The following is a 25,981-nucleotide window of genomic DNA, read 5'->3' as shown; positions in this document are numbered from 1 at the left end:
TCGTTATTAATTGGAGGATAAGCTATCCATCAACCCAACCTTAGGATATGAGAAATCGTTACTATGTGTGGAATCGGATATTATAAGAAAGTAAATGATAGCAGAAATTGCATATTGATCTCTCTACTCTCGCTTGAAGTAGAAGAAAAGGAGAGCTGCGACGCCAATAGCCTTTCCTTCCACCATTCTGCTGTCAATCAATTTACCAAACTTTCATCTACTTCAACAGTTTGTCTCAATGGATGTAGCAATTTTGCTCATGAATCATGAAAGCGAAAAGTGAACAAAGAAATTGATGCATATATCTAACTCAATCTACTGCATATGCTTATCAATCTCAGCATCAGACAAGAAATGCCCTCCCGCCGAACACCGGTAACCTCCATTCTGTTTAATCCAATTAAATCCCGCGGGACATATTCCAAGAGCTCTGATTTTTGCCTGTTTCGCTACTTCTTTTTTTCTCCTTTCTTCTTGTTCGATGAGTTGTCGCAAAATCTTTTCGCGTGCAGCTTCAGCCTTCTTCTTTGCTTCCTCGAGTCTAAGACGTTCTCCTTCTTCTTTCAACTCTTGTTCCTTGAGTAGTTCCTGTACAATCTTTTTTCGAGCAGCCTCAGCGCTTTTTCTGGCTTCCAAGAGGTCGCGATATTCTGCTTTTTTGCGTGCTTCCTTGGCTTGATCTTTTTGCAGCTGTTCCCATACTTCGTCGCTTACACCTGCGTCTCGCACTACTCGCCGAGATTCTTGATCGTCTGGTAATTCGGGCTCTTTATTCGCTTCTTCAGTCGACTCATATATATCATTTCGTTCATCCACAGTCGTGGATTGCTGAGCTTGCATACTCGTCCTGGTTCGACTTGGGCCCAGTGGAGCGGACGACGACTGTGCTTCTTTCTCATCCATAGGAACAGGGGAGTCAGATGTGTTCATCCTGGATTGACGCTCTTGTAGCATCTTATTAAGCTCCTGGATAACTCCTTTCTCTTCCAACTTGAGTGACGGCAGCACCAAATTTACGGTTTGGAAGACGTTTTTGGCAAGCTGTTCCACATCTCGTGCACTCGCCCATCCATCGGATTTTGATAACTCAGCAAGAATAGTTGTACAATCGCTGAGAAACAATGCAGAGGGATTTTCCAAGCAACTCATATCCAGATCCTTGCCTCTTTTTGAGATTTTCGTTTTTCTTTTTCGCACAAGGTGAGCAAGAAGTCTGAAACAGGCATCTGGCTCGAGTGGCTTGAAGTCGATACTTTCGGGGAAGCGGCTTGTCAACCCAGGATTCACGGCTAAAAGCCGATTTATATCGTGTTCATACCCTGCCAAGATAATGATGAGTTTGCCTTGATATTTTGGCGTTGTGATGAGGCCGACCAGCTCATCAATGGCTTCTTTGGCATACCCATCCCCGGCCAATCGGTAAGCCTCATCAATGAGCAACACTCTCCCCAGCGACTTTTCAAGAACCTCTTGAACTTTCGGTCCCGTTTGGCCGACATACTGCCCAATCAAATCTGTGGCTGAACGCTCTTCCACTGTAGCATTGGAAAGGAAGCCCATGTCATAATAGACCTTGCCCATCTTTTTGGCTGTGGTCGTTTTCCCTGTGCCAGGCGGGCCTCGGAATAAGAAGTTAAATGGGATCTCTTCCTTGACGTCCATTCCAAGAGCCTTCAGTTGTCGCACTCGTGACTGAATGTTTTCAAGCTTTTGAATGATATCTTCGCGCCCAACGTCGTCTTTGAACAGCTGTTTCACGTTCGTCTCTGTTCTGGTAGATCTATCAAAATCTTCGTCAAAGTCTTCTGCCTCCAACTGGTTCCTCTTTTTTATCTTTCTAGCGGAATACCGTTTTTGGTAAGAAGCCTTTGCTTTGCTCAAAAGATTTATCACTGCGCCTCCATTGCCGAAATGAGGCCTGTTTCGTTCTCTGATGAGCACTTCGAGTGCAGCTGTCTTGCCTTCGCCCGTGGTAGTGAAGCCCGAAGCCTTTAGCTTAAGATCCAGTACTTGTCTCAGCCCATCGTCGTCAAAATCTTCAAACACAAATGGCGTGTCCACCGAGAACCGTCGACTTAGTCCAGGATTGACGTTCTGGAACATTTCTTCCATCTGTTCCTGGTAGCCTATGAGAATGACGCAACGGTCATCACCGGGCACGTTTTGAACCTCTGCGACAATTGTATCTACGACGGACGTCTTGTAAGGATCGGTAACTCCCTTTCCGCCGTATAGTCCGTATGCCTCGTCAATCACTAGCACTTTGCCGGTTGTTGAGGCAAGGATCCCTTTCGTTTGGGACTCTGATTGCCCCAGAGCAGAGCCGATAAAGTCTGCGGGAGTTTTTATCACCAATTCTCCATTAGACAAGAGGCCAAGGGTTCCGAGAATCTCGCCATACAACTTAGCGACCGTAGTTTTGCCTGTCCCAGGGGACCCAAGGAAAACTCTGTTGAGAGTGAACTCCATCGGGGGCTCTTCAGCAAGTTCACGTTCATAGTTTGTCGTCAGCGAGTCGAGTAAGATTTTCACTTGCTCTTTCACCTCCTTGAGGCCTATCATCTCATTCATCTTCTTCCATGCCTTGCAACTCTGCAGAGACAGCGATGGCTCTGGGCCGATGATGTCTTCTTTGGTGAAGAGGAAGTCGTTGGGGGATTTTTTGGCCCGGCGCTCAAGTCGAATCCTGTTTGCCTGTCTCTTTTCGATGCGGGCAAGGCAATTTTCGATGCTTCGCGCATTACCAAATCCCTCTTTGCCTCTACCTCGTCCAACTCGGCGGGCAGCAATGCGAAAGTAAAGACCGTCTGGACCATCTTCAATTTCCATCTGGTTATTATACTTTCGATTTACCTGACGCTTAAGGATCCGCAGCAGCTCCTCGTCGGTATAGTCTTCAAAGTTCATTGTAATGGGGAACCGACTGGGAAATCCAGGATTGTGTGCAAAGAAGGACTCCATCTGCTTAGAATAGCCAGCAAGTACGAAGACAACTTTTCCTCGAAGATTTTCAACCTCGGCAAGAAGATAATCCAAGACTGCTTTGCCGCCTGGGCTATTGCCGGATGAAAGCTGATAGGCTTCGTCGATGAACAGGACACCACCGCCATCTTCTTTGATCTGTTCAAGTAGATCTTCGCAACCTTTGACACCCATGTTCGCTAACTTTGATCCTGTGGTTTCTTTGAAGCAATCACCGGGAATGGCTCCTATTCCGGTGAGGAACTTTCCCCATATACGGGCCACGGTTGTTTTGCCTGTGCCGGGATTTCCAAGGAGCGAGCAACTAAGCCTTGTATCGGAGAGAGCCACTCCTTGACGGATTTTGATGTCGACGTCGGTTTTGATTGAGAGAAACTCCCTCTTCACTGATTCCAAACCAATGAGTCCCATGAGATCATCCAAAGCGTCGTTGCGAGCTCCATCATCTCGCTTCATGTCCTCCCATTCTTGCGCTGGGAGATCCAGATCCGCATAATTAGTAGACGGTTGCTTCTGTTGGCTTTTCTTTTGTTCTTTGTCGCTGGCGTTCTTTTGTTTGCTGGCTGCGGCTTTCGAGGCTTCTATTCTGGCCTTTGTCTGTCTGAGACTCTCAAGGTGGGATTTCTTCTCCGCAAGTTCTTTTGCTTGGTCCGCCTCCTCCTGCTCATATTTCATTATGCGCCGATGATGATCAATCTCATCATCCATTTCTTGCAGATCACGCTGGTATCTATCCTGTCGCTCCTGTCGCTTTTTCTCCATATCCAAATCTCGCTGGACTCTTCGTCGCATTTCTTCGTCTTCTTTGGCGCACGACTTACAGCCTTGGTTCTCTTTTCCACATAGATATTTGATGTTGTGGCCTCGCTCGCATGTCTTCTTCATCATTTTAGTGCATGGCACTTGTGAATGATCTGTTAGTCGATGGCATCTGCGTTCGCACGTGTGCTTCCCACAGCCAAGAACAGCGCCGCTAAGATAGTTAGAAAGATGACGGCCAATTGATGAGCTGCAACTTACCATGATTCTGCGCAGCCCCCATCAGGACAGTGCTGATCAAAATCTTGCGGTTTTTGGAGAAGAGAAAGTCGGGTTGGATGTTGTTCGCAGTGAACTGGTAATCCATCGAACAAGAATCCTTTCTCCTTCATGGCATCAAAATACTTCTTCCAGAGCTCACCACCTTTTTTGCTAGCCAGGAAGGTGTTCATATTTCCATATAAAATGATACCCTTTCTCGCTCGTGACATGAGTACCACTAATCGTTCGCAGGCAACTAGAAATCCAATGTCGCCATTTTTGTTGCTTCTGGCCATTGATATAATCACAATGTCGCTTTCTTCTCCCTGGTAGTTATCTACCGTTGACAATCGTAGCTTTGCTTTGGCAGCCTTGGAAGCAGCTTGTGTCATCAGTCCGGCGCGTACTAAGTCATGGGTGTCTAGTTCGTTCAGATATGGGTCATTTATCTCACTCAGCGTTTGTCTCAGCAATGACAGCTGACCCATGTACGGAGTCAAAACGACCATATCCTCGGACTTGTAACCTTGTTGACTCAGATACTTGACCGTTTTCAAGACCATCTCGGCTTCAAAGGTATTCTTCTTGCTGGTCTTTGAGGTCGGATCTCTCCGGTCAGAAACATTATTTAACTGCTCTTCTGGATGTTCGTGATGCACAAAGACAACTCTCTTTTGCAGTCCGCGTATCGGCTTGTAGTGGTGTGTTTTTGGTACATCTTTTAGTTCCGGATATGCTAAAAGACGAGCAAATTGTGAGATGTCAGGGTGAGAACGAAACTGTTCTTGTAGGACGGCAAATCGGTGACCCTGCCTGATGAGGCGTTCGAAAAGTGAGACATTTAAGTCAAAACCTTCGCCCTTTTCCACAGTGAGATTGTAGTTGTTGACTTTTGGACGAAGTTGCTTGTGGTCGCCAATAAGAATCAGCTGCTTGACAGATGGGCTGAGAGAAGTGATGACATGAGCCTCTAGGATTTCACCGGCTTCTTCAACAAGAACAATATCTGGGCTAGCCGCTCTGATGATAGATTGGTACATTGCTGCACCAGTCGTAGTACAGCCAATGATTCGTCTATTTTTCACGACGTTCCTCTTACTTTCTTTGAAGAGGCTGTCGATCTGTCGGTAGAGGTTATTGGCAGTCTCAGCCAACTGGGCAAAGTCATTAACCTGCTCTTGACGAACCTGATTCGCCCATTCGTTATAAAGGGTCTGTCGGCGTTCTGGTGGAATATTCCAAATTGGATAGTCTTCAGGATCAATATGTGCCGCCAACATCCCTAGAGACCCTAAGTTCTTTCCATTCAACCAGCGATCAAAGACGTCAACAGGTTTTAATGCCTTATTCTTCTTTCCTGCTATTTGATCCCCATCAGGGACTTGGAAAGCGCTCCAGTAGCGCATTCCAGAATCGGAAAATTCCAGCGTATCCAGAATTTCCTGTAGCGGAACCTGGGACTTCAATGACTGTATAAGATTGTCCAACCGTGTCGCCGTGTCTAGCTGTTCGCTCCTCGTAGCATTTAGCATTGGCCTGATATCAAGGCTGGAGCGACCCTGAGGAATTCTTGAGAGGTTGTCGATTCGTAGGGCATCGGTCCTCGATGTAGCTTTGGAACCAATTCGTACCATGTTGTTTTCATCGATTCCAATATCCATGAGATCTTCGAGGAACTGATCCAAAGCATGGTTTGTATAGCTGAGAACCAAGATTCTGTATTCCGTAAGTTGCATGAGGACTTTTGCAATTATGGCCCCGATAAAAGATTTGCCAGTTCCCGGGGGACCTTGAATTTGGCCCACAGGATTCTCCAAACCCTTGATGAGCGACTCGAGCTGTGCATCTTGAATATGTATAGTGCGCTTGAAGCCAAGTTTAGGTCCCAAATCTGCCCCCAATCCCTTTTGACGACAATTTCTGAGTTCCCGGATGAAAGCCTGCAACCTTGGAGGAGGGTCGTATGTCGATGGAGGTCCGGCCGGATCAAGAATTGCATTCTCAATCGGAATCTCTGTGACTTCCTTCAAACGCTGTAAAATTGGCTCATAGGAAAACGTCGCGGTATCGACGACGTAAAACTTCAGACGAAAAAAATCTTGACTCGAAAAATCTTGACTCAATAATGCCTTGACGGCCAGTTTCAGACCAGCATTGTCGGTGACTTGTATGCCCACCACTGGATGATCCATAATAAGGCCATTTACATCTCGTACGATGGAGCCAAAAGCAATGATGTCTTTCTCCAAACAGAGAGCTCCGATTGCACCGTGCTTCACAAAGTTTTTGTACTCCTCAAGGTACTTCTTTTTGGCCTCAGGAGAGCGTTTATTCTGAGGAAAATTGATCCCCTCTCGACACTCAACCATTAGGGTGAACGGTTTCGCTCGAGTGCCGGCTCCGAGATCATAATTTACCAAGCTGAGACCGCCCAAACAGAGCGGCTTATACTTGGCCTTTTTCTGACCCCATGCGATCTGCAGATCCTCTCTCAAATCTGCCAGCATATCTTCGCGAAGAAGCCTGAATAGCCAAGAGATATAGCTGCTTGTACGTGACTCTCTTGGAATCTCAAATACATCATCCAATCGTTGGAGAAACGGCTCTTCCTTTGAGCTCACTTCATCCGCTGTTGGGAATATGGAGATCTTGCGAAAGTCCTCGAAATCATTATCATGTCTGCCGCCAGGGCTGTAGTTCATTTTAACCGATGCAGTTGCTTGTCCCTTGCGTAGCTGGATCACCTTCTCGATGCGATAACCAAGAGTGCGCACCTCTTCCAATGGCGATTTCGTCAATGGAGAGATTTTCATGAGGGATTCCACATCGTGTGAAAGGATTTGGATATCGGGCGATGACGAAGACACAATCTCCAGACAGAGAGATGCAAAAGCAACCAAAGTGTCGCCTTCGAGTTGGTTGCATTGATAGAATCCAAGGAACGTAGTCCAGAAGGTAGAAGGTGACATAATTTCGACAAGCAACTTCTCAAGGAACAGACCGTCATTGATGGTTTTGACATCATGATGCAAGACTCGTTTGAGGAAGGCCGTTGTAGCAGTTGTGATGAATGCACGCGAAAGGTTGCTGCGAATTGCGACCCTCACAGTGCTTAAGCCCTCTTTTTTCCCAATAATGTGTTCGATGCAGGCTACAGCAGAAGTATGCTCGCATACAACATCCACTGCCTCAAAGAATTGTTTGGCCTCTTGCGAATTCTGCACAGAGCGATCGCCCTTGATGAACGAGTAGAAGAGGTTCTCAAGCTTTGCAGCGCGACCGGAGAGAGCTGGCTTTGTGGACATTTTGTAAAGGTGTCAAAGTCAAGAGACTCAATGGTATAGAAGGTAATTGTGAAGAAAATTGTGAAGGCAATTGTGATGTGTGTCATGTGTTGATGATTAGGAGAGACTGCGGTAGTCTCCGTGATATATATGGCATCGCCACGCCAGTAAACTATCTTTGTATCAGTGAAATACTCCAACGCATTCAATTCAATAAGTCAGGCATATCGAATTGGCGCCGTGATGTAGTAGAAAAGATACGTAGGGAGCCTTGCTGCGTCTCATGCTATAGAATTGGTGGGGTGATGTCTCCTCTTGTTGGCCCGAAGTTGTAGACCTCCCGCAGCAGCTTCTGCAAGTCGCAGCCTCGCCATATGATTCGGCCACGACAGGGGATTTTCGCGCTTCGTTAGGCTGCAGTGACCTGTAGGAGGCCAAAAGATAAATGAGTGGCCCAATGTATGGCCAACTGACATTTTTTACAGCGTAACCGCCAGGTGTTGGCCAAAATGAGCGGCCAACTGCGCCTCTACACGTCTGCACGTCGCCAGGAAGTCGTAGGCCTCCCGATATGAATTCACAATGACGAATTTAACCTTGGAAGGCCTCCGTCATCTTCAGGCGCCAGAAAGGATGGGAATAGGTATGCTGGAGGCCTTATTTGATATATATAAAGAGCGCCTATTCAGAATGCCAAACGTGTTATCTACCATTCCAGCTACAAGTATCACCTTTGGTACTATCTACCACTATCTACCATTATATGCTACTATTTACCGCTATCTACTACTATCTGCTACTATTTACTATTGTCTGTTTGTTTTCGGCGCATTCGTATTCTTGGAGAGTGATTAGCAGCAATTATGTCTTATTACAACAAAAGATGGCACGGCCGTGGGGGCCATCAGGACATCAGACCTCGAAACCCTCTTGCGCAATCGGAGGAATCACCACCGCCTCCTCTAGGTGAACTGATTGAGATAATTAACCAGAAGGATCTTGAGGATGCATATGAAGGAAATGTTGTCTTTGGAATCACTGAGAGTGATGTGGTAGCCTCATACAATTGGGCTGATCAGAAAGCTCCAAAAATCATGGTGCCAGGTACGTTTCTAAACACAAGCTCCATTGAGAATGGAACACAGCTAAGTTCAGTCACCATAGGTCGCCCACCTCTGTGGACACCACTAGAGAAGCCTCGAGCACTTCTTGAGGATAATGGCGTCTACTTTCGTGATAACAACTCGGCATTCTTCCCAAAACATCCCCTCGAGCCGGCGATTGTTGCCACTATGAAGATGCATCCGACTTCACTTCATATCGACCTTGTCGCATGTAACAGCACCATTGGAAACCTTTTACGGTTCGTCCAGGGCACACTTGTTCGTGGCGTCGATCGCTCATTTCGTATGATTGTGGAAGTCATGGGTAAGACCGTCCATTTTATACGAAGGGAGAATTCGCCGACAGAGCAAATAATGGGGGTCAGAGGATTTGGGCATGCATTTCCAGAGGCCTATACCACATGGACTCCTGACGTCCGACCTTCCAAGTCGCACCATAGACTCATCAGATACAAGTTCGGTGGGCTTGACATACTGTTGCGGTCAAGTGCTGATGGGTACATCGAAGAGAAAGACACACATGCCCTGGCAGTTGGTAAATCTGCATCTGTTGGGGACAAAGATCTGACGAGTGTCTTCGAAAATGTCTCCATTGGGACCTCATCAGCTTCACCAGCCGATGCAGGCAACCTCGAGGTAGTTGATGGTGGTCAGCCAACGTCTCAACAATCTGTTTTTGATCTAAAGACTCGGTCAATTAAACTTATCGAGAACGACACTCTCGCAGAGGAACTACCACGCTTGTGGCTTGCTCGTATCCCCAATTTCATCCTTGCCCATCATACACGAGGGACTTTCAACAAAATCGAGATTGCCGATGTACGCGAGGATGTACAAGATTGGGAAAAATCTCATCAGCAAGATCTCAGCCGTCTGAGCACTCTTTTGCATCGGATAATCGCCACGGCTTTAGAGAAAGAGGGCACTCTGTTAGAAATTGTGAAGTCACAAGGAGGTCCTTTGGAGATTCGAAAACGTCTCCCAGATGCAGGCGTTGCGTTCTCAGACCAGGTAAAGGACCAGTGGCTCCAGTGGCTCGGGCACAGCGATGACGTTGAAGAGGCAGATGACGGCGGCGAAAAGTGCGGCGACTGCGGCAGTGACAGCGACAGCGACAGTGACAGCGATGGCGGTGACTTTACTGCTTGCAATGAAGAATGTGGATATTGTGGTAAATGCAGGTCATGAGTGTATGCCAAGAATCATTGATAATTCTTAGTCAACCAGCTTTATTCTTTTCCTGTTGTCACTCGCAATGTGAGATAATTTTACTACGGTAATGGGCAACAGTTGTTAACGAGCAGCCACAAGTAGTGGAGAAAGTTCTGTATCCTGAACAACAAAAATCGTCATAAGCTTAATTGTCTAGAACAATACGAATCAGTCAACGGTAGTGTCGTGGGTGAACGATGAGGACAGTTCGGACGTCCGTATTTGCCGAAACCCCCGTATTATCAGCTGTTGACTTTGTATGGAAGATTTTCGCCAAGTCATTGCAACCCTCTGGAAACATTTGAACATTTGATGAATATTCCTAAGCAATTGACAGCTGCCATCCCATTCTCTCGCCGATTGAGCTCGGCCATAAGGTTAATGCTAACAGCAACACCGCTGAGTAAGATTACATATCGCCTTCTGAAGAAATCACCGCTCAGACCCGAGAGCGAGCTAGGCGTTAATTGCTCGGCACAGATCGGGCCTTGTAGCACGCGAGTTGTCCGCTCGCGAAAGTCGTTAAGCATAATTTGTCGTGAGTACACACAGTGGCGCCGCATCGTGACAATTTCGACTGTCATTGCATTGAGAGCTACGTCATCTTGTGTGTACGGTAGTTGTTTATAAGATCCAATTTCCCAGTCTCAGAATCTACAATTCATCCATTCGTCTCAGAACCATCAACAAGTACACAACTACCCACCAACCAACCAATAAATCCAACACAGCTTCACCTAATCTCACAACTTATTCAATCTCAAAATTTCTCTTCCATAAATCGAAATGGCCGCTTTTCAAGACCACGAAGAGATTCTTGAAGCAGCCTTCAAGGATCCCAACAACACCCCGATTATCTTCGAGCCCTCCAACGTGAACCAAGTCATCAAAAGCCGCCACTATGATGCTGATCCGGATTTGCATTACTCAAAAACCCAACTTTGGGACATGGAAGTAAAGAAAGCGCACAACCCGGCCAAATACCTACGACATCTCTTGCGGCCAGGAAGTCTTCAAGTCTTCAACCTTCAAAAGAACGGACCCACAGAGACTTTTGTGCGCGTTACCGACCAGGGAACTTGGGTAAATCCCACCACATACAACACCGTTATAGAGCAGGTCTTTTTAGACAATGAAAACGAAAGGGTCTTCTTTATTGGTGTACCGGAGGTTGAAGGCCCGGATGGTCGCAAGATTGTTGCTGGAACAAATCAGCCTCTCTTCCACGTTGAGCACTCTGTGACTGGCACTGAGGAGGAACCTCTGAATGTTTGGCGAGTTGTCCATTTGGACAAGGATGAAGACGGAAAGTTGAGGGAGGCGTTTAAGAGGCTGACAGATTCGCCCTACTTGAGGGAGTTTAACGAGGTCTACATCCGTGAGGACCTTGGCAAGAAGTTGGAGCGCAGATAAACATTTGGGACATGAAATTAGGGATATGTCGCTTCAGAACATATACCCTAGTGTATAGATATTTCACATAATTCATTTTAAGAAAATCATCATAATCCATTAATTCGTTCAAATATTAAGGACTTCACTTAACGACAAGTGTTCTTCTTCACTTTGCAAGTCGCAGTTGCCACCACGCTTGGATCAGACTCTGATGTAGCCGTCAGCTTCACCACACCAGTCGCATCCTTTGCGTGAGTCTCAGCAGCCACCGCTACATAGGTCTTTGCGGTTTGTCCATACTTGACAGGAATCACGGCGTTCGGCAAGTTCGCTTTCCATCCAGAACCCTTAACATCGGCCTTCAGTCGGAAAATATCCCACTCAAGGTGATCGGCCTGGACTTGGGCATTGCCCTCACTGGAGGCTGCATAAGTGCCATTATTCGTAAGTTCGAATTCGCAAAAGATGCCTCCGGTTACTGGGCTGCTTTTGCCGTATGTGAATGGAACACCAGAAGACAACTGAATGCCATATTGGCTCGAACTGTCGTCGACCAGAGAACGCACGCCAACGGTATAAGACAGAACGCCAGTTTCATCTCGATGGACATCCAAAATGTAGATGTGAAGGCCATTTGGCTCATCCACAAACTCATACTTGCTTCCAGATCCAGTGCCGGCATGGAAGAGCGCATCAGCTAATTGACGGTAATCGCCCATGGTGATATAAGCATCGGTTCCGTTAGGTCGGGTAAAGTCGACGAGTGTAATGTCTTCGGGGTTGGCATCGATGGTCCACTGGAAGGGCTGGCTGTTGCTAGTCTTTGACTTGCTAATCATCACGCCTGAGTCAGGTTGGAACGAGTCGGCGCCCATTCGATCAATCACCTCGATATCATAGCTGTTGTAGCGACCTCCATCACAGAGCACATCAGTCGAAATGTTGCATGCAGGCGAGCGATCCTGGTCAATTACAACTCTCAAGCCAATGAGGTCAGACACGACGGATCGCGCTGTGATTTGCGCCACGACAGGGCCTGATTCCGCCAGGGCGTCTCTTGTAATGCTCACCACGCTGTCGTTGGAGATAAGTCCAAGAACGAGCTTGTCTCGAACAGTGTGTAAGGAGCCCATGGAGCCACCCTGAAGCGCTGGGATTTGGTATCGAGTATGCGGGCCTCCAGGGCCATTGAAAGACCCGCGGGACATCATTGAGAATGGGCCGGTATAGGATCGCCGCAGAGGAATGCCGAACGGGTTATTGTAGTTGTCTCCAATGTTCAGCAGATGGCTGAGCTCGTGCGCATACGTTCCCATCCCAGAGCTTTCGCATTGAGTCGACGAACCACCTCCTGCATTTGGCCAAATAGTGGAGGCAGATGCCCACGATGTCCAAGGAACATATCTGGTCGATGCGTAATTCGGTATCGAAGAGCCATCGACATTCTTGGGAGGTCCGAAGGCATCGGGCACGTCCTCGGGGGATGAAAATCTCATCTCACCAAACTCTTGCCACGTCGACGATTCATCTTGTCCAGCGGAGAGGATGAAGACCAGTTCAAATGAATTGCTCGTGGCGTTGCCTACCTCCGCTCGCCAAGCCGCATAAGCATCCGTTCGAATATCGTGGTTACAAGTGTTATTCGTCGGGCATGCTCCAGGGTTAAAGCCACTGTCTACGCCATACTGATACGACAAGGAAGGCATACGGTACGGTCCAAATGCTGTCAGGTCGACTCCATATCGGCCGTGAGAATCTTCCATCCAGTACTCGTGTAGTGTATGACCGCGGTTAAGGTCAGTCGGCTTGTTGAGTAAGTCGCGATAGTAGGCGGGGACATCTTCCCGGTCGATACCGGATACTATCGGAAGAGGATTACCAAAGACCGTCGAGTTGGGTTCTCGGGTTACAACGAAAGTCTCATCGGCGTAGTCCACGGCTATCAATGCAATGTTGAAGTTGCGACCAGAGCCCTTCTTCGTCGCGTCGTTCCATTGAGTACCAGGCGGCGCTTTGAAGTCGTCCCATGTCATGTCATCGGGATTCACCCAGACTTGTGGATCAATGGGTTTAAAGGGATCACCCCATGGTGTTTTTGATGCTGCTTCTGCTGGGAGGCCAAGCAGCCCGATCAAGAGCACTGATGCAAAGGCAGAGGCTCCCATCATAACACGATGCGGCCTGTATATAGAGATTGCCATGTTCTTTTGGAGCTGTCGCGAGCCTTCGACAGATGGAATATCTTAAGAAGTCTGAGGAAGCCGTATTAAGGAATTCACACCGCCCTTATATACGTTTTCATTATCGTGGCTACGTTACCCAGCAGGCATCTCGTCCAACATCAATCGACCCCGCCCTCGGAATCGTTGAGTATTCAAAAATCTGCATCATTGAGTGATCGCTCTACTGTTATGTTGCTGGGTTCATCCGTTACCGTTCCCACCTGCTTCATCTGGGATAACGGCCGGGTGATTGATACAGTGATCCAATAGGAGTATGGCTTGGCAGTTGATAAAGCGCGTAGAGTTGGAGCTGTTGGTGACATTCTGTGCTAGTGAGAGCTACTTGGATAAGCATAACATAACAGTCTATTTAGTATGAGAGACAAAAGTACTTCGACACTCCATCCAAGATACCAAAGTGCCGCTCTCTTTGGAAATGGTATGTTCTTGGCAAACATGGGGTATTTCGGGACTTCGGTCGATTTAATATGTCTAGGCACGTATTAGATGGTCATAGATTGCCATTTTGGCGTAGTACCATGACGAAGAGTACTACTGTGTGTAGTGGTTTCATTTGAAATCAATTGCGATCTTTCGCTATGTGTATTGTATCTGCATGTTAAATATACTCTATCCTTCTCTAGCAATGGAAAATCCTAATCGATCTCTTTCGTCGTGTGTAATTCTTCCCCACTCCAACAATAGGCGGAACATATAGATTTGCATGTCCTCTTTTCTCAGCGCTTTCTGCGTCCACTCTCTCCCCTGCTCTGCAATCTTCTTGGCCATCTCAGGTCCCTCGCCATCTTTATCATTAGCACCCCCACTGAAGAACTCTAAAATGGACCAAAAACCCGATCCAAGTCGAATGTCCACTGGAACGTAGTGGTGCCAGGCTTGGATTCTCTCATCATACCAAGTACGAAAGAACGCCGCGCGATAAGGCAAACTGCGGCTCTCTAGAAAAGGCAGAAAGCGACCGCTAAATCCTGCGCCATCCAGGTCCATCAAGTGCTTAAATTTCCAGTGCTCTTCAAATGGAACGCCAGGGGGGAGTTGATTTGCTTCCTGGTTAACAGCCGAATCGTTGCTCATTGTGACGAGACCCCATTGCTGATAGTTTTCTAACTCAACAGTGCAATCCCTTCCATCACATTTGGATATATCCCCAGTAAAGGAGACATTGATGTGAACAGGAGTCTCAATGCCGGATAATTGTAAAGCCACAGTCTTCTCATAAGCTTCATGCACGAATCGCGGCCGTAGAAATCCAGGCCATCGTCCATGGGCGGAGAATCCATCTGATCGCGATCCGCGCCAGAATAAAGCGTTCTCTTTAGCTTCCCACGCCACCCCACTGTCCTCCTTGAAAGCGCTCTTGTCATCGAAATGCCACGGCGACGGTATTAAAATATCTGAAAAGCCGCCGACGCGTGCCTGGCTGAAGATGGGGAAGAGTAAATTTGTGCCCACCAGTGCGGATGGCGAATTGAGAAATCCATCCAAGTATGCGACGTCTGGCTGATGGCAAAGATCATGAGCAAGTGATACATCTGCTAATATCGCACCGCTGGTCGTAAGCAGCGAATGTGGCTTGAGACAGCCAACACAAGTACTGCTCCAGTCCCACCAACGGCTATTGTGTACTGCCGATCTTCGTGGACAAGAAGCAGCAACAAAATCGTAAAACATTGGCCTCCGGATATAATTTGTAAAAAGAGGATCAATGGCATCTTTTCTGCCTTCAGTGGCCCGAGGTAGAGGCTCGGGGAAGTCTTTAGGCCATGGAAATTGCGAAAACATGCTGCTCGGCCAGTCGTTCTGTTCCATTTGGTTGGAAACTCCTCTTATCTTCTCCTGTGCGAAGTATTTGAGAGCTTCCAAATGGCCAAATGGCACGACCATACGGCACTCGTCGGCCAGATTGATGGCTATATCCACGTCTGGTAACCACTTGGAAAAAGGCTCAATCATCCTTTGAAAGGAGTCGGTCATCCAACGGTGCGATCCTGGAATATATGGCGACTGCTCTACCGAACCATTCCTGATACGCATGCCGCCCATTTCCGAGCTTCCGTAGTTGAAGAGCTTTATAGTCAAATCGCGTATTTGTGCAGGCTCCATCCCCCAGAAAGGAAGTAAGTCCTTGTTGATCTGGTCGAAGTCGTCCACAACGATAGAGTTATGTTCCTTTGCAAATTGGTACCATTTGTCGAAGTTTGGTGGCGGTGGGAGCGTGTATCTTTTTGTGTATTCATTCACAGCGTCAGCCAGTGATTTACTAGTTGCGGCTTGTGACTCCCACGCGAATATCTCCGCAGATGCTTCTGATACGAGTGACTTGATGGCTATATTGATCAGAACCATAGTTGGGGGCCCAATAAAGAACAGTTGCGCCAATACGACCAATGCAATTAGTGCAAACCCACTAACGGACATTATTAGCCCCTTGAAGATTCTTCGTGACGCGTTGGAGTCTCCAGTATGGTGAATGTTAATGGCAAGGTACCACAGAGGCACTGCTAAGACAATTGCAAGTGTCGTATGCTTCACAAATTCTCCATAGGACACAGGAGATAGAAGCGGAATCGCCTGGTGGACAGGTATCTGTAAGCCCGTGAATATGGCAGTAATTATAAGAAGCGCGAAGCATGATGGATGCACAGACGGCAACAGTGTTAAGCCGGAGAGTACACCAATCATCGCAAAGAAACCATCAACAGCAAAATCTCCATTATCGAGAGCTCGAAAGGTGAATGCCATGAGAAACTCTGAATCGGAAAGCCAAGATGGGAATGAGAGCAAGAGAATGCTCCCGGCTGCGACAAGCGAGAGCTTACCCATGAATTCGGAAATGTCGATTCCATCTTCTGTAGCTGTGCGTGCCAGATGAGATGTATGGCTTATGATCACGGCATCGATTAGGCATTTGAGGAGCTGAATGAGTGAGATGAAGCGCCCCCATCCAATGGGACACACTGTCCCGGTAGCAATTTTGGAGCTTTCTTCTGCTGAAATGACAAATAGTGGCCACACTGCGGCTAGAAATGTGAAGATAATCTGCGATTTGGATGGCATGGACCATTGTGACTGTCGCTTATTTGGCTGTAGTTTGAGGAGTCCAAATCCAGGTCCTATTGCCACGACAAGAAAGGAGAACAGTGGTAGAAATGCCTGCACGAAATGTTCAGTTTGGAAAAGAGCCATTCATTCAAGGAGACCTACCTCTAAACCAGACCGCGAGCATTGCGAAGTTCGGATAATACCCCAATAGAGCAGCGTTCGGAATGCTATGCAACATAGGAGGAAAGGAAAGGACGGATGTAAATGTTGAAAGTGTTCATGCCCAAGTCTGAAATATTTGACAATTGCGCTTGTTGGATTAATAACATCAGTCGAGCTCTTGTGGTTTGCAATGACCGTGAGATATTGGGAATCGGTTTGGAGCCCCCAGTAATATGCAGAACCCAATAACCAAACTCCAGTGGAAAGGAGAGTGATGATTGTAAAATGAACGGGGCGTTCTGTAAGTCGGTCAGAATTATGGCTGTTATAGCCACGCAGGGGCGCACTCCATACCAAAAGAAGCACTAGTATAATACCTAGCGGATAGAATGAAGACAGAAAGAGACAGGCATCTTGAACAAGACGTCAATAAGCAGTGATATCAGGATACATCTATGGGCATACATACATGAAAGCCCTTGTGTGAGATACGGCCCCTCGCATGCTGAAAACCCACGTGTCGAAGTAACGCAGAAGATTATGCGAGTGTCGATCTCAAACAGCTCGCATTCGAGATGCGCAAGCGAATACTTTGCGCATTCGCGAGTCACTCAAGCAAAATCATGAATCTCGGTCTTTGCCAGCATCTGCATCTGAGGATCGCCGACTGTGATGATAAGAGAAGATTCTTAGGTGCCACTTGTTTCCTCAGCAAGAACCAGAAATCACCCCGTTAATGGTCCTACTTTAGGTCTAGTCGCACCAAATTTCGTCAGCAAAATGCCAAGCCAACATTGAATCCGGTAGGATTGGCAAAAGTAGACAAACTATTCTATAGGGATCGACATTAATATTTTTTTTTAAGTATATTCATATCATCGTAATTGCGAGACTTTTAACTGAAGAAACACTAGTCAAAACATGCGTTATAACCGCTCCGTAGCTCAGACATAAATACAGAACATTGCCGCACTGCGCCTCTCAACGTCTAATACTCCATCTAGAAACACTCTAATGCTGAAATCTGAAGTCGAGCCTCTTGTTTCCTTCGTCAGTTGTCGTAGCGAGATAGTGTAGTCGCTGTTCTTCAGTCATCGCTTCCCATTTCTTTGCTCGGGACTGGTTACGCCAGACATAGTACAACTTCGTGAGAATATATATAACTATGTTCATGCAGGTAATGCCAAGGAGTGCGCGATTACCGTGAACATAACGAGGAGCATCACCTATCAGAGCTTAGTTAGTAGTATAGTATAGAAGTGGAAAGGGGAGCTGCTTACTCGCTACGTAGATGTTGGCGGAGACGATGCCACCAGCCTGGACAAACATGTTGTAACATGCTGCTGAAACCGTTCGAAGTCTGACCGCATTGCTGTTGCGCGAGTTCCAAGCTACTTGAATCGGATGGGCTACATTGAGCTGTTAGTGGGGATGCGTGATATGAGCTAAACTTCCTGACTTGGGATGAACTCACCATTCGGGTATGCAAGGAGAAGTGTAACCACCACCCAAAACACCCACTTGTTTACTTCTGTAGTATTGACAACATTGAGGTAGATCAAGAACGGAAGCAGCCAAATTTGACCAATTAGAGCCGTCAAAGTAAGTTCGCTCCAAGCTTCAGCCAGATATGTAAGGGCCAGCATCATGAAGACTGGAGCAAATAAGTCAGTAAAAGGTATCTCTTAAACTGCATAGATATATCTTACCATGCAGCACCGTTGATGGGATGGTGAGCAAATTGGTTTGGAAAGTGTCAAAGCCCAAGCCTTTAAGCGTAAGAGTGAGATAATTAGCCGGTGGTGTGGCAGGAACTTGGAATACAAGTCCAAGGATGTATATCGGCCTATCGCATTGGTAAACGTTAACGATACTCTTTCGATTTCTCATTTTTGCTCGAGACTCACCAGAGATCATAATCCTTAAGACTCTGCCATAGTAACTTGGGCGTGACAGGTTCGCGGTTGTGCATCGAACTCTTGCTGGGATCTTCGCGAATTACTCTGTTGACGATGATTTTTTCCTCCCTTTCAGAAAACCAACCCTTTTTGCCTCTGAACCAACTGGCCGTTTGACAAGGACCAGCGGGCATGAGAACCCAGGCAAGTAACCCAACAACGAGCGTTAAGAGGCCCTAATGATATCTGTTAGCATGTGTTCTAAATCGCATCACGAGAACGAGCATCACCACGCCTGACTTACTTCAATAAGGAAAAGCCATCTCCATCCAGAACGGTTCGCAATACCTCGCATGTGCAATAGCCCGTACGCGAGCAATGCCGAGCATATGTCTGCCAAGCTCAGAGCGGTCCAGAAGAAACCCAGGCGGATTGTCAACTCTGCGTGTCTGTAGAAATAGGAAAGGTATAGGATCACCTAATTATCCCAATTAGTGAATCGATCCAGGTGATTACAACGTTATGTAGCTTACATCTGGAATGAATCCGCCCTGAATAATGCCAAGCAAGGCTCGTGTGGCAAGGAACGAACTTCGACCCGACAACCAAAACTGGGCGCCTGCGACGAGACTCCATAAGCACATCTGCATCGGGATCCATCGATCCGGGCCCATCCATTTCGACACTAGCTGCGAAGGGAGCTCTGCAAGAAGAAACGATAGCTTGAACACCGTATTGCCCAAGTTGTAGTCTTAAAGATGGATTGTTAGCGCTCTTGTAGGTACTGGCTTGTGGTTATCGAGCATACCATTCGTAGTCATATGAAGATCCGAAAGGAAGTTATCGGTCAATGCTTGTGAAAGGTTGGAACGATCAAGTTCGAGGGCCATGAACATTATACAGGCCCAAAACGTAATGTAGAGGTCCATTTTCCGGATGAGTTTGCCCTCTTCGCGCCATGTCCATCGGAAAGAAGGGTCGAATCTGTGAATATTTTCCCTAATCAATTTCCACGTTAGCTGTCCTGCCTTTTGGACAAAGTAGAGTTGCATTTAATTACCAGTCTGGTCTCGGCTGGTATTTCTCAGCTGTGTCTGGGTCGTCGAATACTGAAAGCTGCAGTCATGTCAGTCCAGCTACAAGAAACAATTGATCCATAATAGCATACCTGTGTTGCAATGGCATCTTTGTCGACTTTTGTTCCCTTCTTGAACCATGAGCGTCTCTCAACTATCGGAGCTCCCAGCGGTGGCGAAATGCTATCTAATGAGGTTGTTGAGACCGAAGACGGGTCCTTTCCGCCTCTCGCAAGTACGGTCGCCATGGTGTTGACAGATGAGATGGTGAATGCTGAAGAGGGAAAACAAGAGGGCAACTCTTCAGTATTTACACATCGTCACTTTTTTCCCAAGGTTGGTTATATAATACTACTATCTTCAAAGTCCGCTTTGATGTGTGAATGTGGCGATCGCACGCAACGAGCCAAGGAACTATTGGAGACCCGGCAGGTGCGGGAAGGTATGATGAGAATAACCCAAGCAATTACGACGAGAGGGCTAGACTCGATGGAACCTAGGACAGCTATTATTCAGATATATCGTCTGGGGTACCAATGAGCAGCTAGTTGTTACCAATATCGAGGTGGACTTGGAAACCCGGACCCCGGTCTCCATCCCTCAGATCGCTACCCCGGAGGGATGAGATCATGCATATGCGCAGTAGATACAATTGCAGATGCTCGGCAGTATACTTCTTATCAGTTATAATCCCAATCAGTTACGTACTCTGCCGCTCTTTTTAGGTATTGCTTTGTTACTATGGAAATCGACTAATTGTGAGAAGTAAGGTAGTTGAGGTCAGCTTAATAACCAAGCCTTTTGTTAGTTACATACGACTTGGAGTTTTTAATCACAACTTCAATTGTTTCTCTTTTTTTTCAAGAGCCTATCTGTGGAATAAACTTTTTTCTTCATCTTTCCTTCATGGAAGCTGACATATCCAGGCGTTATGCAGCGTGATGCGCCTTATCTCCAACAATTCATTATGCGAGTGGCGGGCACAATCACGCCATCAAGACCTTGATTCTCACCACAAACGGCAACCCGCGATTCACCAACAATCCAACACGACCCGAAGCACGCAATTCTAGGTTATTTACAGGAGCTGCCGAGATAGGGGGTTTCGGGCACATTTTATCCATTGGGGGCGCAACGCACATGTCGCTTTTGCCGCACGCGACTTTCATATGACTTACCACTTACCCTCGTCTCGACGGCCTAACAGCCTGTTATGCTTTGGTGTCGTGCTTCGACAACGAGTTGATGTGATCCTATAGCTGAGGGGTCTCATGCATTGCACCCCCGCGTCCGAGAAGCGCAGCTGATTGCCGTTCGAATACGCCATACGGTGAATCGCTCTGTTTGCGGTTATCGCGTATGATGCGATATTTCCAGGTTCAGAGACATCCGCACCGTCGCTTTGGATATGTGACTAGTCGTGCGAGGTCCCGGATGTTGGCCTTGGGATGCGGACTTGTCGCCATCATGGATGCCTCTACTATTCCTACAGGAGCTAGGTATCATGCAATGCAACTGAACCTACAGCTTGCTGATGACCTGGTTGAACCGACAGTCCGACTGAATGCTCCAATCGCATGCTTCGTACGCCGAAAGTTGGAATGACCGAGATCCCTAAATCCGTAGGGCTACATGGACTTCGATATCACAGGCTCTTTTAGTGAGCTTCTCTCCCCTCACTGACGCAATTTGGGAATTGATGTCGCACAAATCGGCGTCAATTATTGGTTTCATGTGAATGAGCCTAAAAGATGTCAACATGGATGGTGGTTTGATTCCTAGCACGCAAGAAGATGGCTTGAACGTGTTGATGGCATGCTCATGGGCAACAGACTTGGCAATATCCAGGGCAGGATACGAGAAAAAGATTGGTACTGCCATATAAGTATGGATTGAATTCCACAAAATCATATCTTAAGGAGATATCAACCTGTTGTTCATCAGATATATCGACAGTGTGCAGATCTTTGATTATACAAATACATCAGTAACAATGGCTCCCGCAGCAGTTGAAGCACCTGTGGTCATCCACGATGTCCCTATCAAGACCAAGGTTCAACAGACCATTCCCCTCGCTGGAACATTGGACCAGTTTGAGTCTTTCGACATCACACCAGTCATTGGTCGTGAATTCCCCAAGGCCAATCTCGTAGACTGGCTCAATTCCCCCAACTCCGATGACCTTATTCGAGAGCTTGCCGTCACCAGTAAGTACACTTGAAGAAAACGAAGAGTGAAATCACAATGGATCATCTGACTCTTTATAGTTTCACAGCGTGGTGTCGTCTTCTTCCGTGCCCAGGACAACCTCACCAACGACCTCCAGAAGGAGCTTATCCTCAGACTTGGCAAATTGACTGGACGACCTGCCACATCTGGCCTGCATATCCACCCTCTCTTGAACAATGAGCGAGAACTTGGTGGCAATGACCCCGAGATTAGCACCATCAGCTCCGTTCAGTTCGACAAGTACTACAAGCAAACCAAGCCCGATGAACTTAGCCCCAAGAGGCAAAAGGCCGCTGGCTGGCACAGTGATATTGCCTTTGAGCCTGTTCCTGCTGATTACACTTCTCTCCGACTTGTTAAGCTTCCTAAGACTGGAGGTGGTAAGTCATAATGAGCATTAACATCTGCCTTTCGTGATACAATTTCTAAATACGAGACAGATACTCTCTGGGCCTCTGGTTATGAAATCTATGACCGTATTAGCGAGCCTTACCAGAAATTCCTTGAGTCCTTGACTGCTACCTTTGAGCAGCCCGGCTTCGGTGACATTGCCAAGCGATCCGGTTTCGAGCTGTATGACAAGCCTCGTGGTGCTCCTGAGAACGTGGGTTCTGAGCTCAAGGCTATTCACCCTGTTGTTCGAACCAACCCTGTCACCGGATGGAAGAGCATCTTCCCAGTTGGTGGCCACGTTAAGCATATCAACGGTCTGACCGATGAAGAGAGCAAGAAGCTCCTGCAGTGGTTCTTGGATCTCGTTCACGACGGCCATGACCTACAAGTCCGTTTCAGGTGGCAGAACCCCAATGATATCGGTAAGTCTCTTGCATTTACATCCTCATAAGGTTTTCAATACTAACTCCTTGGAACAGCCATCTGGGATAACAGGAGTGTCTTCCACACTGCTACCTATGATTATAACGGTTTGGGCGAGCGTTTCGGAAATAGAGCCGTCGGGCTGGGAGAACGTCCATACCTTGATCCCAATAGCTCATCCAGACGTGAAGCATTGAGCAAGCAAGCATGAAGTCTCTATAGTTAACATAATGAAAGTTGTGATGAATCTCCAACGAAGATGTGGTACCTATGAAGATGTATCTTTTCTGGCTTACGTAATATCACCCACACTAAAAGTGCGCTGTATTGGTTGATTTATAGCGCCCATAGCGCTAAAATCACTTACAGGTTCCAGGCAGATACATTGATCCATGTCCATATATGGAGTAGAGAGCACATGCATCCATACAATAGCTCCCTACATAGGTTGCATACACGATATGGCGTTTATACCTGAAGACCAATGCTCAATTTCCCTTGTTGCTATTCATGAGACATAATGGTTCAATTATACACCTGCAGCGAGTATATTGTGCTGATATCGTAACTAGATTGAAGAGTTTCATCTACATGCTATAGCATGAAATCATGATCGATCCGACAAACTCCTCGATTTTGATCTATGTAGATGACTTCAATCTCTCTGCTATTTGTATTTTTATATCAGGACTGGAACATCCAGAACACTGGTTTGAATCTACGTCTTATATACAATTCCAGATCAGGAATATCCCCTCGGTACCTCACACGGTCTCACCGAGGTGGCCAAGAAGTCCATGCCCACCCTACAGCCAATCTAGGCGGCAAAGAAGACATGTAAAGGAGATAGATCTATCGAAAGAAACCGAAACAAGTTAGAGAAACTCAGTCGTATAATGATTCATAACTTAATTGATTCCAATATCTAGCGAGTAATACTATTTTCACCGTAGAATATTGCTATTTTCACCGTAGTACTCCACATCACGAGCTAGATTTACCCCCTTAATCGCAATTACCACACCCGCACACCAGAATACAGTGCAGCACGTTAGGAAGGAAGATCACCATATAAAATTCCACATTATAACATTATAAAATAGAAATCTACGCCAATTCCCGTCCTTCCAATTCAATATAAACACTTCTCACTAACTAGCTACCTAGTAGTTCTATCCAGCTCGTCTTCTTCAATCTAGGTAGCCGAGATAACCTCAATAACTTCCACTCAGATTAGGCCTCGGGGTCGGTCTCAGAGTCAGTCTCAAAGGCGGCAGCAGCTATCGCAGCCAGCGTTATATAACAGCTCTGACAATAGAGGTAGATCAACGGCATCATCGCCAAGGAGGGAATCCATCGCAATATCAAACTTGTAATATTAACGGTTTTATCTAATGTCGCAAGGTATAGTCCATAGCAAGCCAGGGCGCCGCACTATAATTAAGTATAAATTAATAGGATCTGTGGTGTATATACATTAATTTTAGTACTGACATAGACCACTACGGTAAAATAGCAATACTCTATCTAGCTACATACTCAAATGTATAAATTCAGGCCCTCTCAATATCTCGTATTTAGACAAATGGCCACCAGCATCTAGTTAATGTCCATTGCTCATAGAAGCTGCCACTTTGAAGTGTTTGTTATAAACGACATGAACAAACTGTTGGAATACACGTCAAGCAGAAATAAATGAGGAAACCCTAGCTAGCACCCTTGAAAAGCATATCCTAGGCGTTGAAGTGTTTGCTATTTTTGCATGATACCCGTCAAACTTAGATATATAAAAGAGTAGAATATTCGATACCAGCTACCAATAAGTTGCAAATTTACTTCCACCATTGATCACGTCCATAAAATTTTGAGCTACCACACGGTGGACTTGTTCAGAAGGATGAAGTGAGTCATAGAACATGAACGAATCTATATCACCTGGTAAGTCTGTGCAATTTGCCGCGCCCGCCTCGCAATGATGTATAAAATCGAGTACATCCAGAGGCGCTGTGCCGTTTAGATATTTTTGCGGGGTCTGATGGATGTCTTTAAATAAAGAGTTTACATCTAAAAGTCATATCAAAGTTAATTAGCCAATACTGGAAAGGCTACAACGAGACAACCAGCTCATGCTCACCATAGATTGCCCACTTAGCACCAGGATATCGCTTGGCAACATGTTGCTGGAATGGGACTTGGAACTTGAAGATCTCATTCACCGCACTCGTATATTCATACATCTTGAAAGAAACCTCGGTTAGGTTAGACGGCTTATTTGGCCAATCTGGTGTGCCTGGGGGAACGCCTTTGTTTTCGGGCGTCGCGTAGATCGGATGCAGCTCAAGCGGAGGGACGTTCATCAACACAAACTTCCGGCCACCATTTTTATAGATGCGGTCAAAAGCGGTGAACACACAGTCAGTAAAAGTTGTGAGCGAAGTTCCAGGTGTCTGGCTGTCAACGAATATGTTCTTCTTGCCAATGTCATTGACGCCAATCCACATGGCATAAAGAGTGTCATCGGCTGAGCCAGTGTAAAACTTTTTATGTGGTGAGTGGGCGCTCGCTAAGTGAGATTCAGCGAGCCAAGTAGGCATTTCTGTTTCTAAAATAGCGGCATAAAGGTCTTTAGGAGTCGCTCTTGCTTGTGGCACGATACTTGTTGTACCTAAGCGAACGGATATTTAGTCTTCGTTGTTACTGTATGTGCTCTCGCAACAGATGCTGAGTAAAGTGCAGAGGATTACCCACATATCCCGCCAGCAATGGCGTAATTATAAAGCTTTGCGCCTGAGTATTGGCTGACATCTTTTCCTCATATGTTAAATAGATCTTTCGCATAGTAGGGCTCAAATGGCAATCCATACATCTGGGCCAAACGCGTCCGCCATCAGAAGCATCAAAAGACTCGGGAAGCAGTAAGCCCACCGGTGGAGGCGTGTTATTATGGGCTGTGAAATAGTCCAACCTCGATTCATCCGTGTAACTGTCTCCAAACACAACAAGATTCTTAAATTTACCTCCAAACCAAGAATGCTTATTACTGCTTGATAGTTCCCTAATCTCGGCATAATTGTTCCGAACACTAACCATGCTAGCTGCCGCAAAAGGGAGAAATGAAAGTAGCAGCATCTTTATACGTTGTGTATTTGGGTACTGAAATATGAGTTAAACAAAGTACTCCCAGAAGGGAATTCGAGAATAATGATGTTGAAGACACCGGAAAAGGATGGTAAACATCGGACATGAAATCTATATTAATAAATACTTTTGTCACGATAGGTAACCCCATTGCATATAATCTTTGCCAATAGTGAGGGGTAAAGACAGAGAACTATGAGGCTTCCAGGGTCGGCTACTTGTTTATTCTCGGTCAGTATTGCCAGTTTTAATGCGGTTAACCTGTATCCCTGCAAATCTGCATCCTGATCCAGCTCTCGCCGACGTAAGTCATGCGAGAAAGCGGCCTAGACAAAATAATTTTCTGGTTTGCGGTCACAC

General features: G+C 46.6%; 8 protein-coding genes across 8 annotated transcripts; 3 read left to right on the top strand and 5 right to left on the bottom strand.

Moving 5' to 3' along the window:
- Positions 1 to 315: 315 nt before the first annotated feature.
- T069G_06519 (ATPase family associated with various cellular activities (AAA) domain-containing protein) lies at positions 316 to 7,307 on the bottom strand (the record flags this gene model as incomplete). The annotated part of the gene is made up of 6 exons (XM_056173729.1): positions 316 to 3,955; positions 4,003 to 4,358; positions 4,410 to 5,123; positions 5,175 to 6,083; positions 6,132 to 6,362; positions 6,420 to 7,307. 6 exons carry the CDS (start codon positions 7,305 to 7,307, stop codon positions 316 to 318), a joined length of 6,738 nt encoding a protein of 2,245 aa, XP_056027308.1.
- Positions 7,308 to 8,149: 842 nt separating this feature from the next.
- On the top strand, positions 8,150 to 9,598 carry T069G_06518 (uncharacterized protein; the record flags this gene model as incomplete). Its single annotated transcript, XM_056173728.1, has 2 exons — positions 8,150 to 8,390; positions 8,451 to 9,598. 2 exons carry the CDS (start codon positions 8,150 to 8,152, stop codon positions 9,596 to 9,598), a joined length of 1,389 nt encoding a protein of 462 aa, XP_056027307.1.
- Positions 9,599 to 10,408: 810 nt separating this feature from the next.
- T069G_06517 (uncharacterized protein) lies at positions 10,409 to 11,035 on the top strand (the record flags this gene model as incomplete). The annotated part of the gene is made up of 1 exon (XM_056173727.1): positions 10,409 to 11,035. One exon carries the CDS (start codon positions 10,409 to 10,411, stop codon positions 11,033 to 11,035), a length of 627 nt encoding a protein of 208 aa, XP_056027306.1.
- Positions 11,036 to 11,163: 128 nt separating this feature from the next.
- On the bottom strand, positions 11,164 to 13,182 carry T069G_06516 (uncharacterized protein; the record flags this gene model as incomplete). Its single annotated transcript, XM_056173726.1, has 1 exon — positions 11,164 to 13,182. One exon carries the CDS (start codon positions 13,180 to 13,182, stop codon positions 11,164 to 11,166), a length of 2,019 nt encoding a protein of 672 aa, XP_056027305.1.
- A 687-nt stretch (positions 13,183 to 13,869) lies between these two features.
- On the bottom strand, positions 13,870 to 15,606 carry T069G_06515 (glycosyl transferase family 90 domain-containing protein; the record flags this gene model as incomplete). Its single annotated transcript, XM_056173725.1, has 3 exons — positions 13,870 to 14,307; positions 14,374 to 14,832; positions 14,887 to 15,606. 3 exons carry the CDS (start codon positions 15,604 to 15,606, stop codon positions 13,870 to 13,872), a joined length of 1,617 nt encoding a protein of 538 aa, XP_056027304.1.
- A 1,869-nt stretch (positions 15,607 to 17,475) lies between these two features.
- On the bottom strand, positions 17,476 to 19,686 carry T069G_06514 (major facilitator superfamily domain-containing protein; the record flags this gene model as incomplete). Its single annotated transcript, XM_056173724.1, has 10 exons — positions 17,476 to 17,690; positions 17,745 to 17,873; positions 17,939 to 18,118; positions 18,174 to 18,310; positions 18,372 to 18,598; positions 18,667 to 18,840; positions 18,896 to 19,113; positions 19,171 to 19,361; positions 19,423 to 19,478; positions 19,531 to 19,686. The coding sequence occupies 10 exons, from the start codon at positions 19,684 to 19,686 to the stop codon at positions 17,476 to 17,478; spliced, it is 1,683 nt and encodes a 560-aa protein (XP_056027303.1).
- Positions 19,687 to 21,431: 1,745 nt separating this feature from the next.
- On the top strand, positions 21,432 to 22,694 carry T069G_06513 (taurine catabolism dioxygenase tauD, tfdA family domain-containing protein; the record flags this gene model as incomplete). The annotated part of the gene is made up of 4 exons (XM_056173723.1): positions 21,432 to 21,645; positions 21,706 to 22,047; positions 22,108 to 22,482; positions 22,540 to 22,694. The coding sequence occupies 4 exons, from the start codon at positions 21,432 to 21,434 to the stop codon at positions 22,692 to 22,694; spliced, it is 1,086 nt and encodes a 361-aa protein (XP_056027302.1).
- A 1,602-nt stretch (positions 22,695 to 24,296) lies between these two features.
- On the bottom strand, positions 24,297 to 25,573 carry T069G_06512 (GDSL-like lipase/Acylhydrolase domain-containing protein; the record flags this gene model as incomplete). The annotated part of the gene is made up of 4 exons (XM_056173722.1): positions 24,297 to 24,547; positions 24,618 to 25,148; positions 25,232 to 25,288; positions 25,348 to 25,573. The coding sequence occupies 4 exons, from the start codon at positions 25,571 to 25,573 to the stop codon at positions 24,297 to 24,299; spliced, it is 1,065 nt and encodes a 354-aa protein (XP_056027301.1).
- Between the last annotated feature and the right edge of the window lie 408 nt (positions 25,574 to 25,981).

Source organism: Trichoderma breve, chromosome 4 (assembly GCF_028502605.1).
Source record: "Trichoderma breve strain T069 chromosome 4, whole genome shotgun sequence".
Taxonomy (NCBI): Eukaryota; Fungi; Ascomycota; class Sordariomycetes; order Hypocreales; family Hypocreaceae; genus Trichoderma; species Trichoderma breve.
The sequence above is the reverse complement of the archived record's forward strand: the minus strand, read 5'-3'. Positions and strand labels throughout refer to the sequence as shown.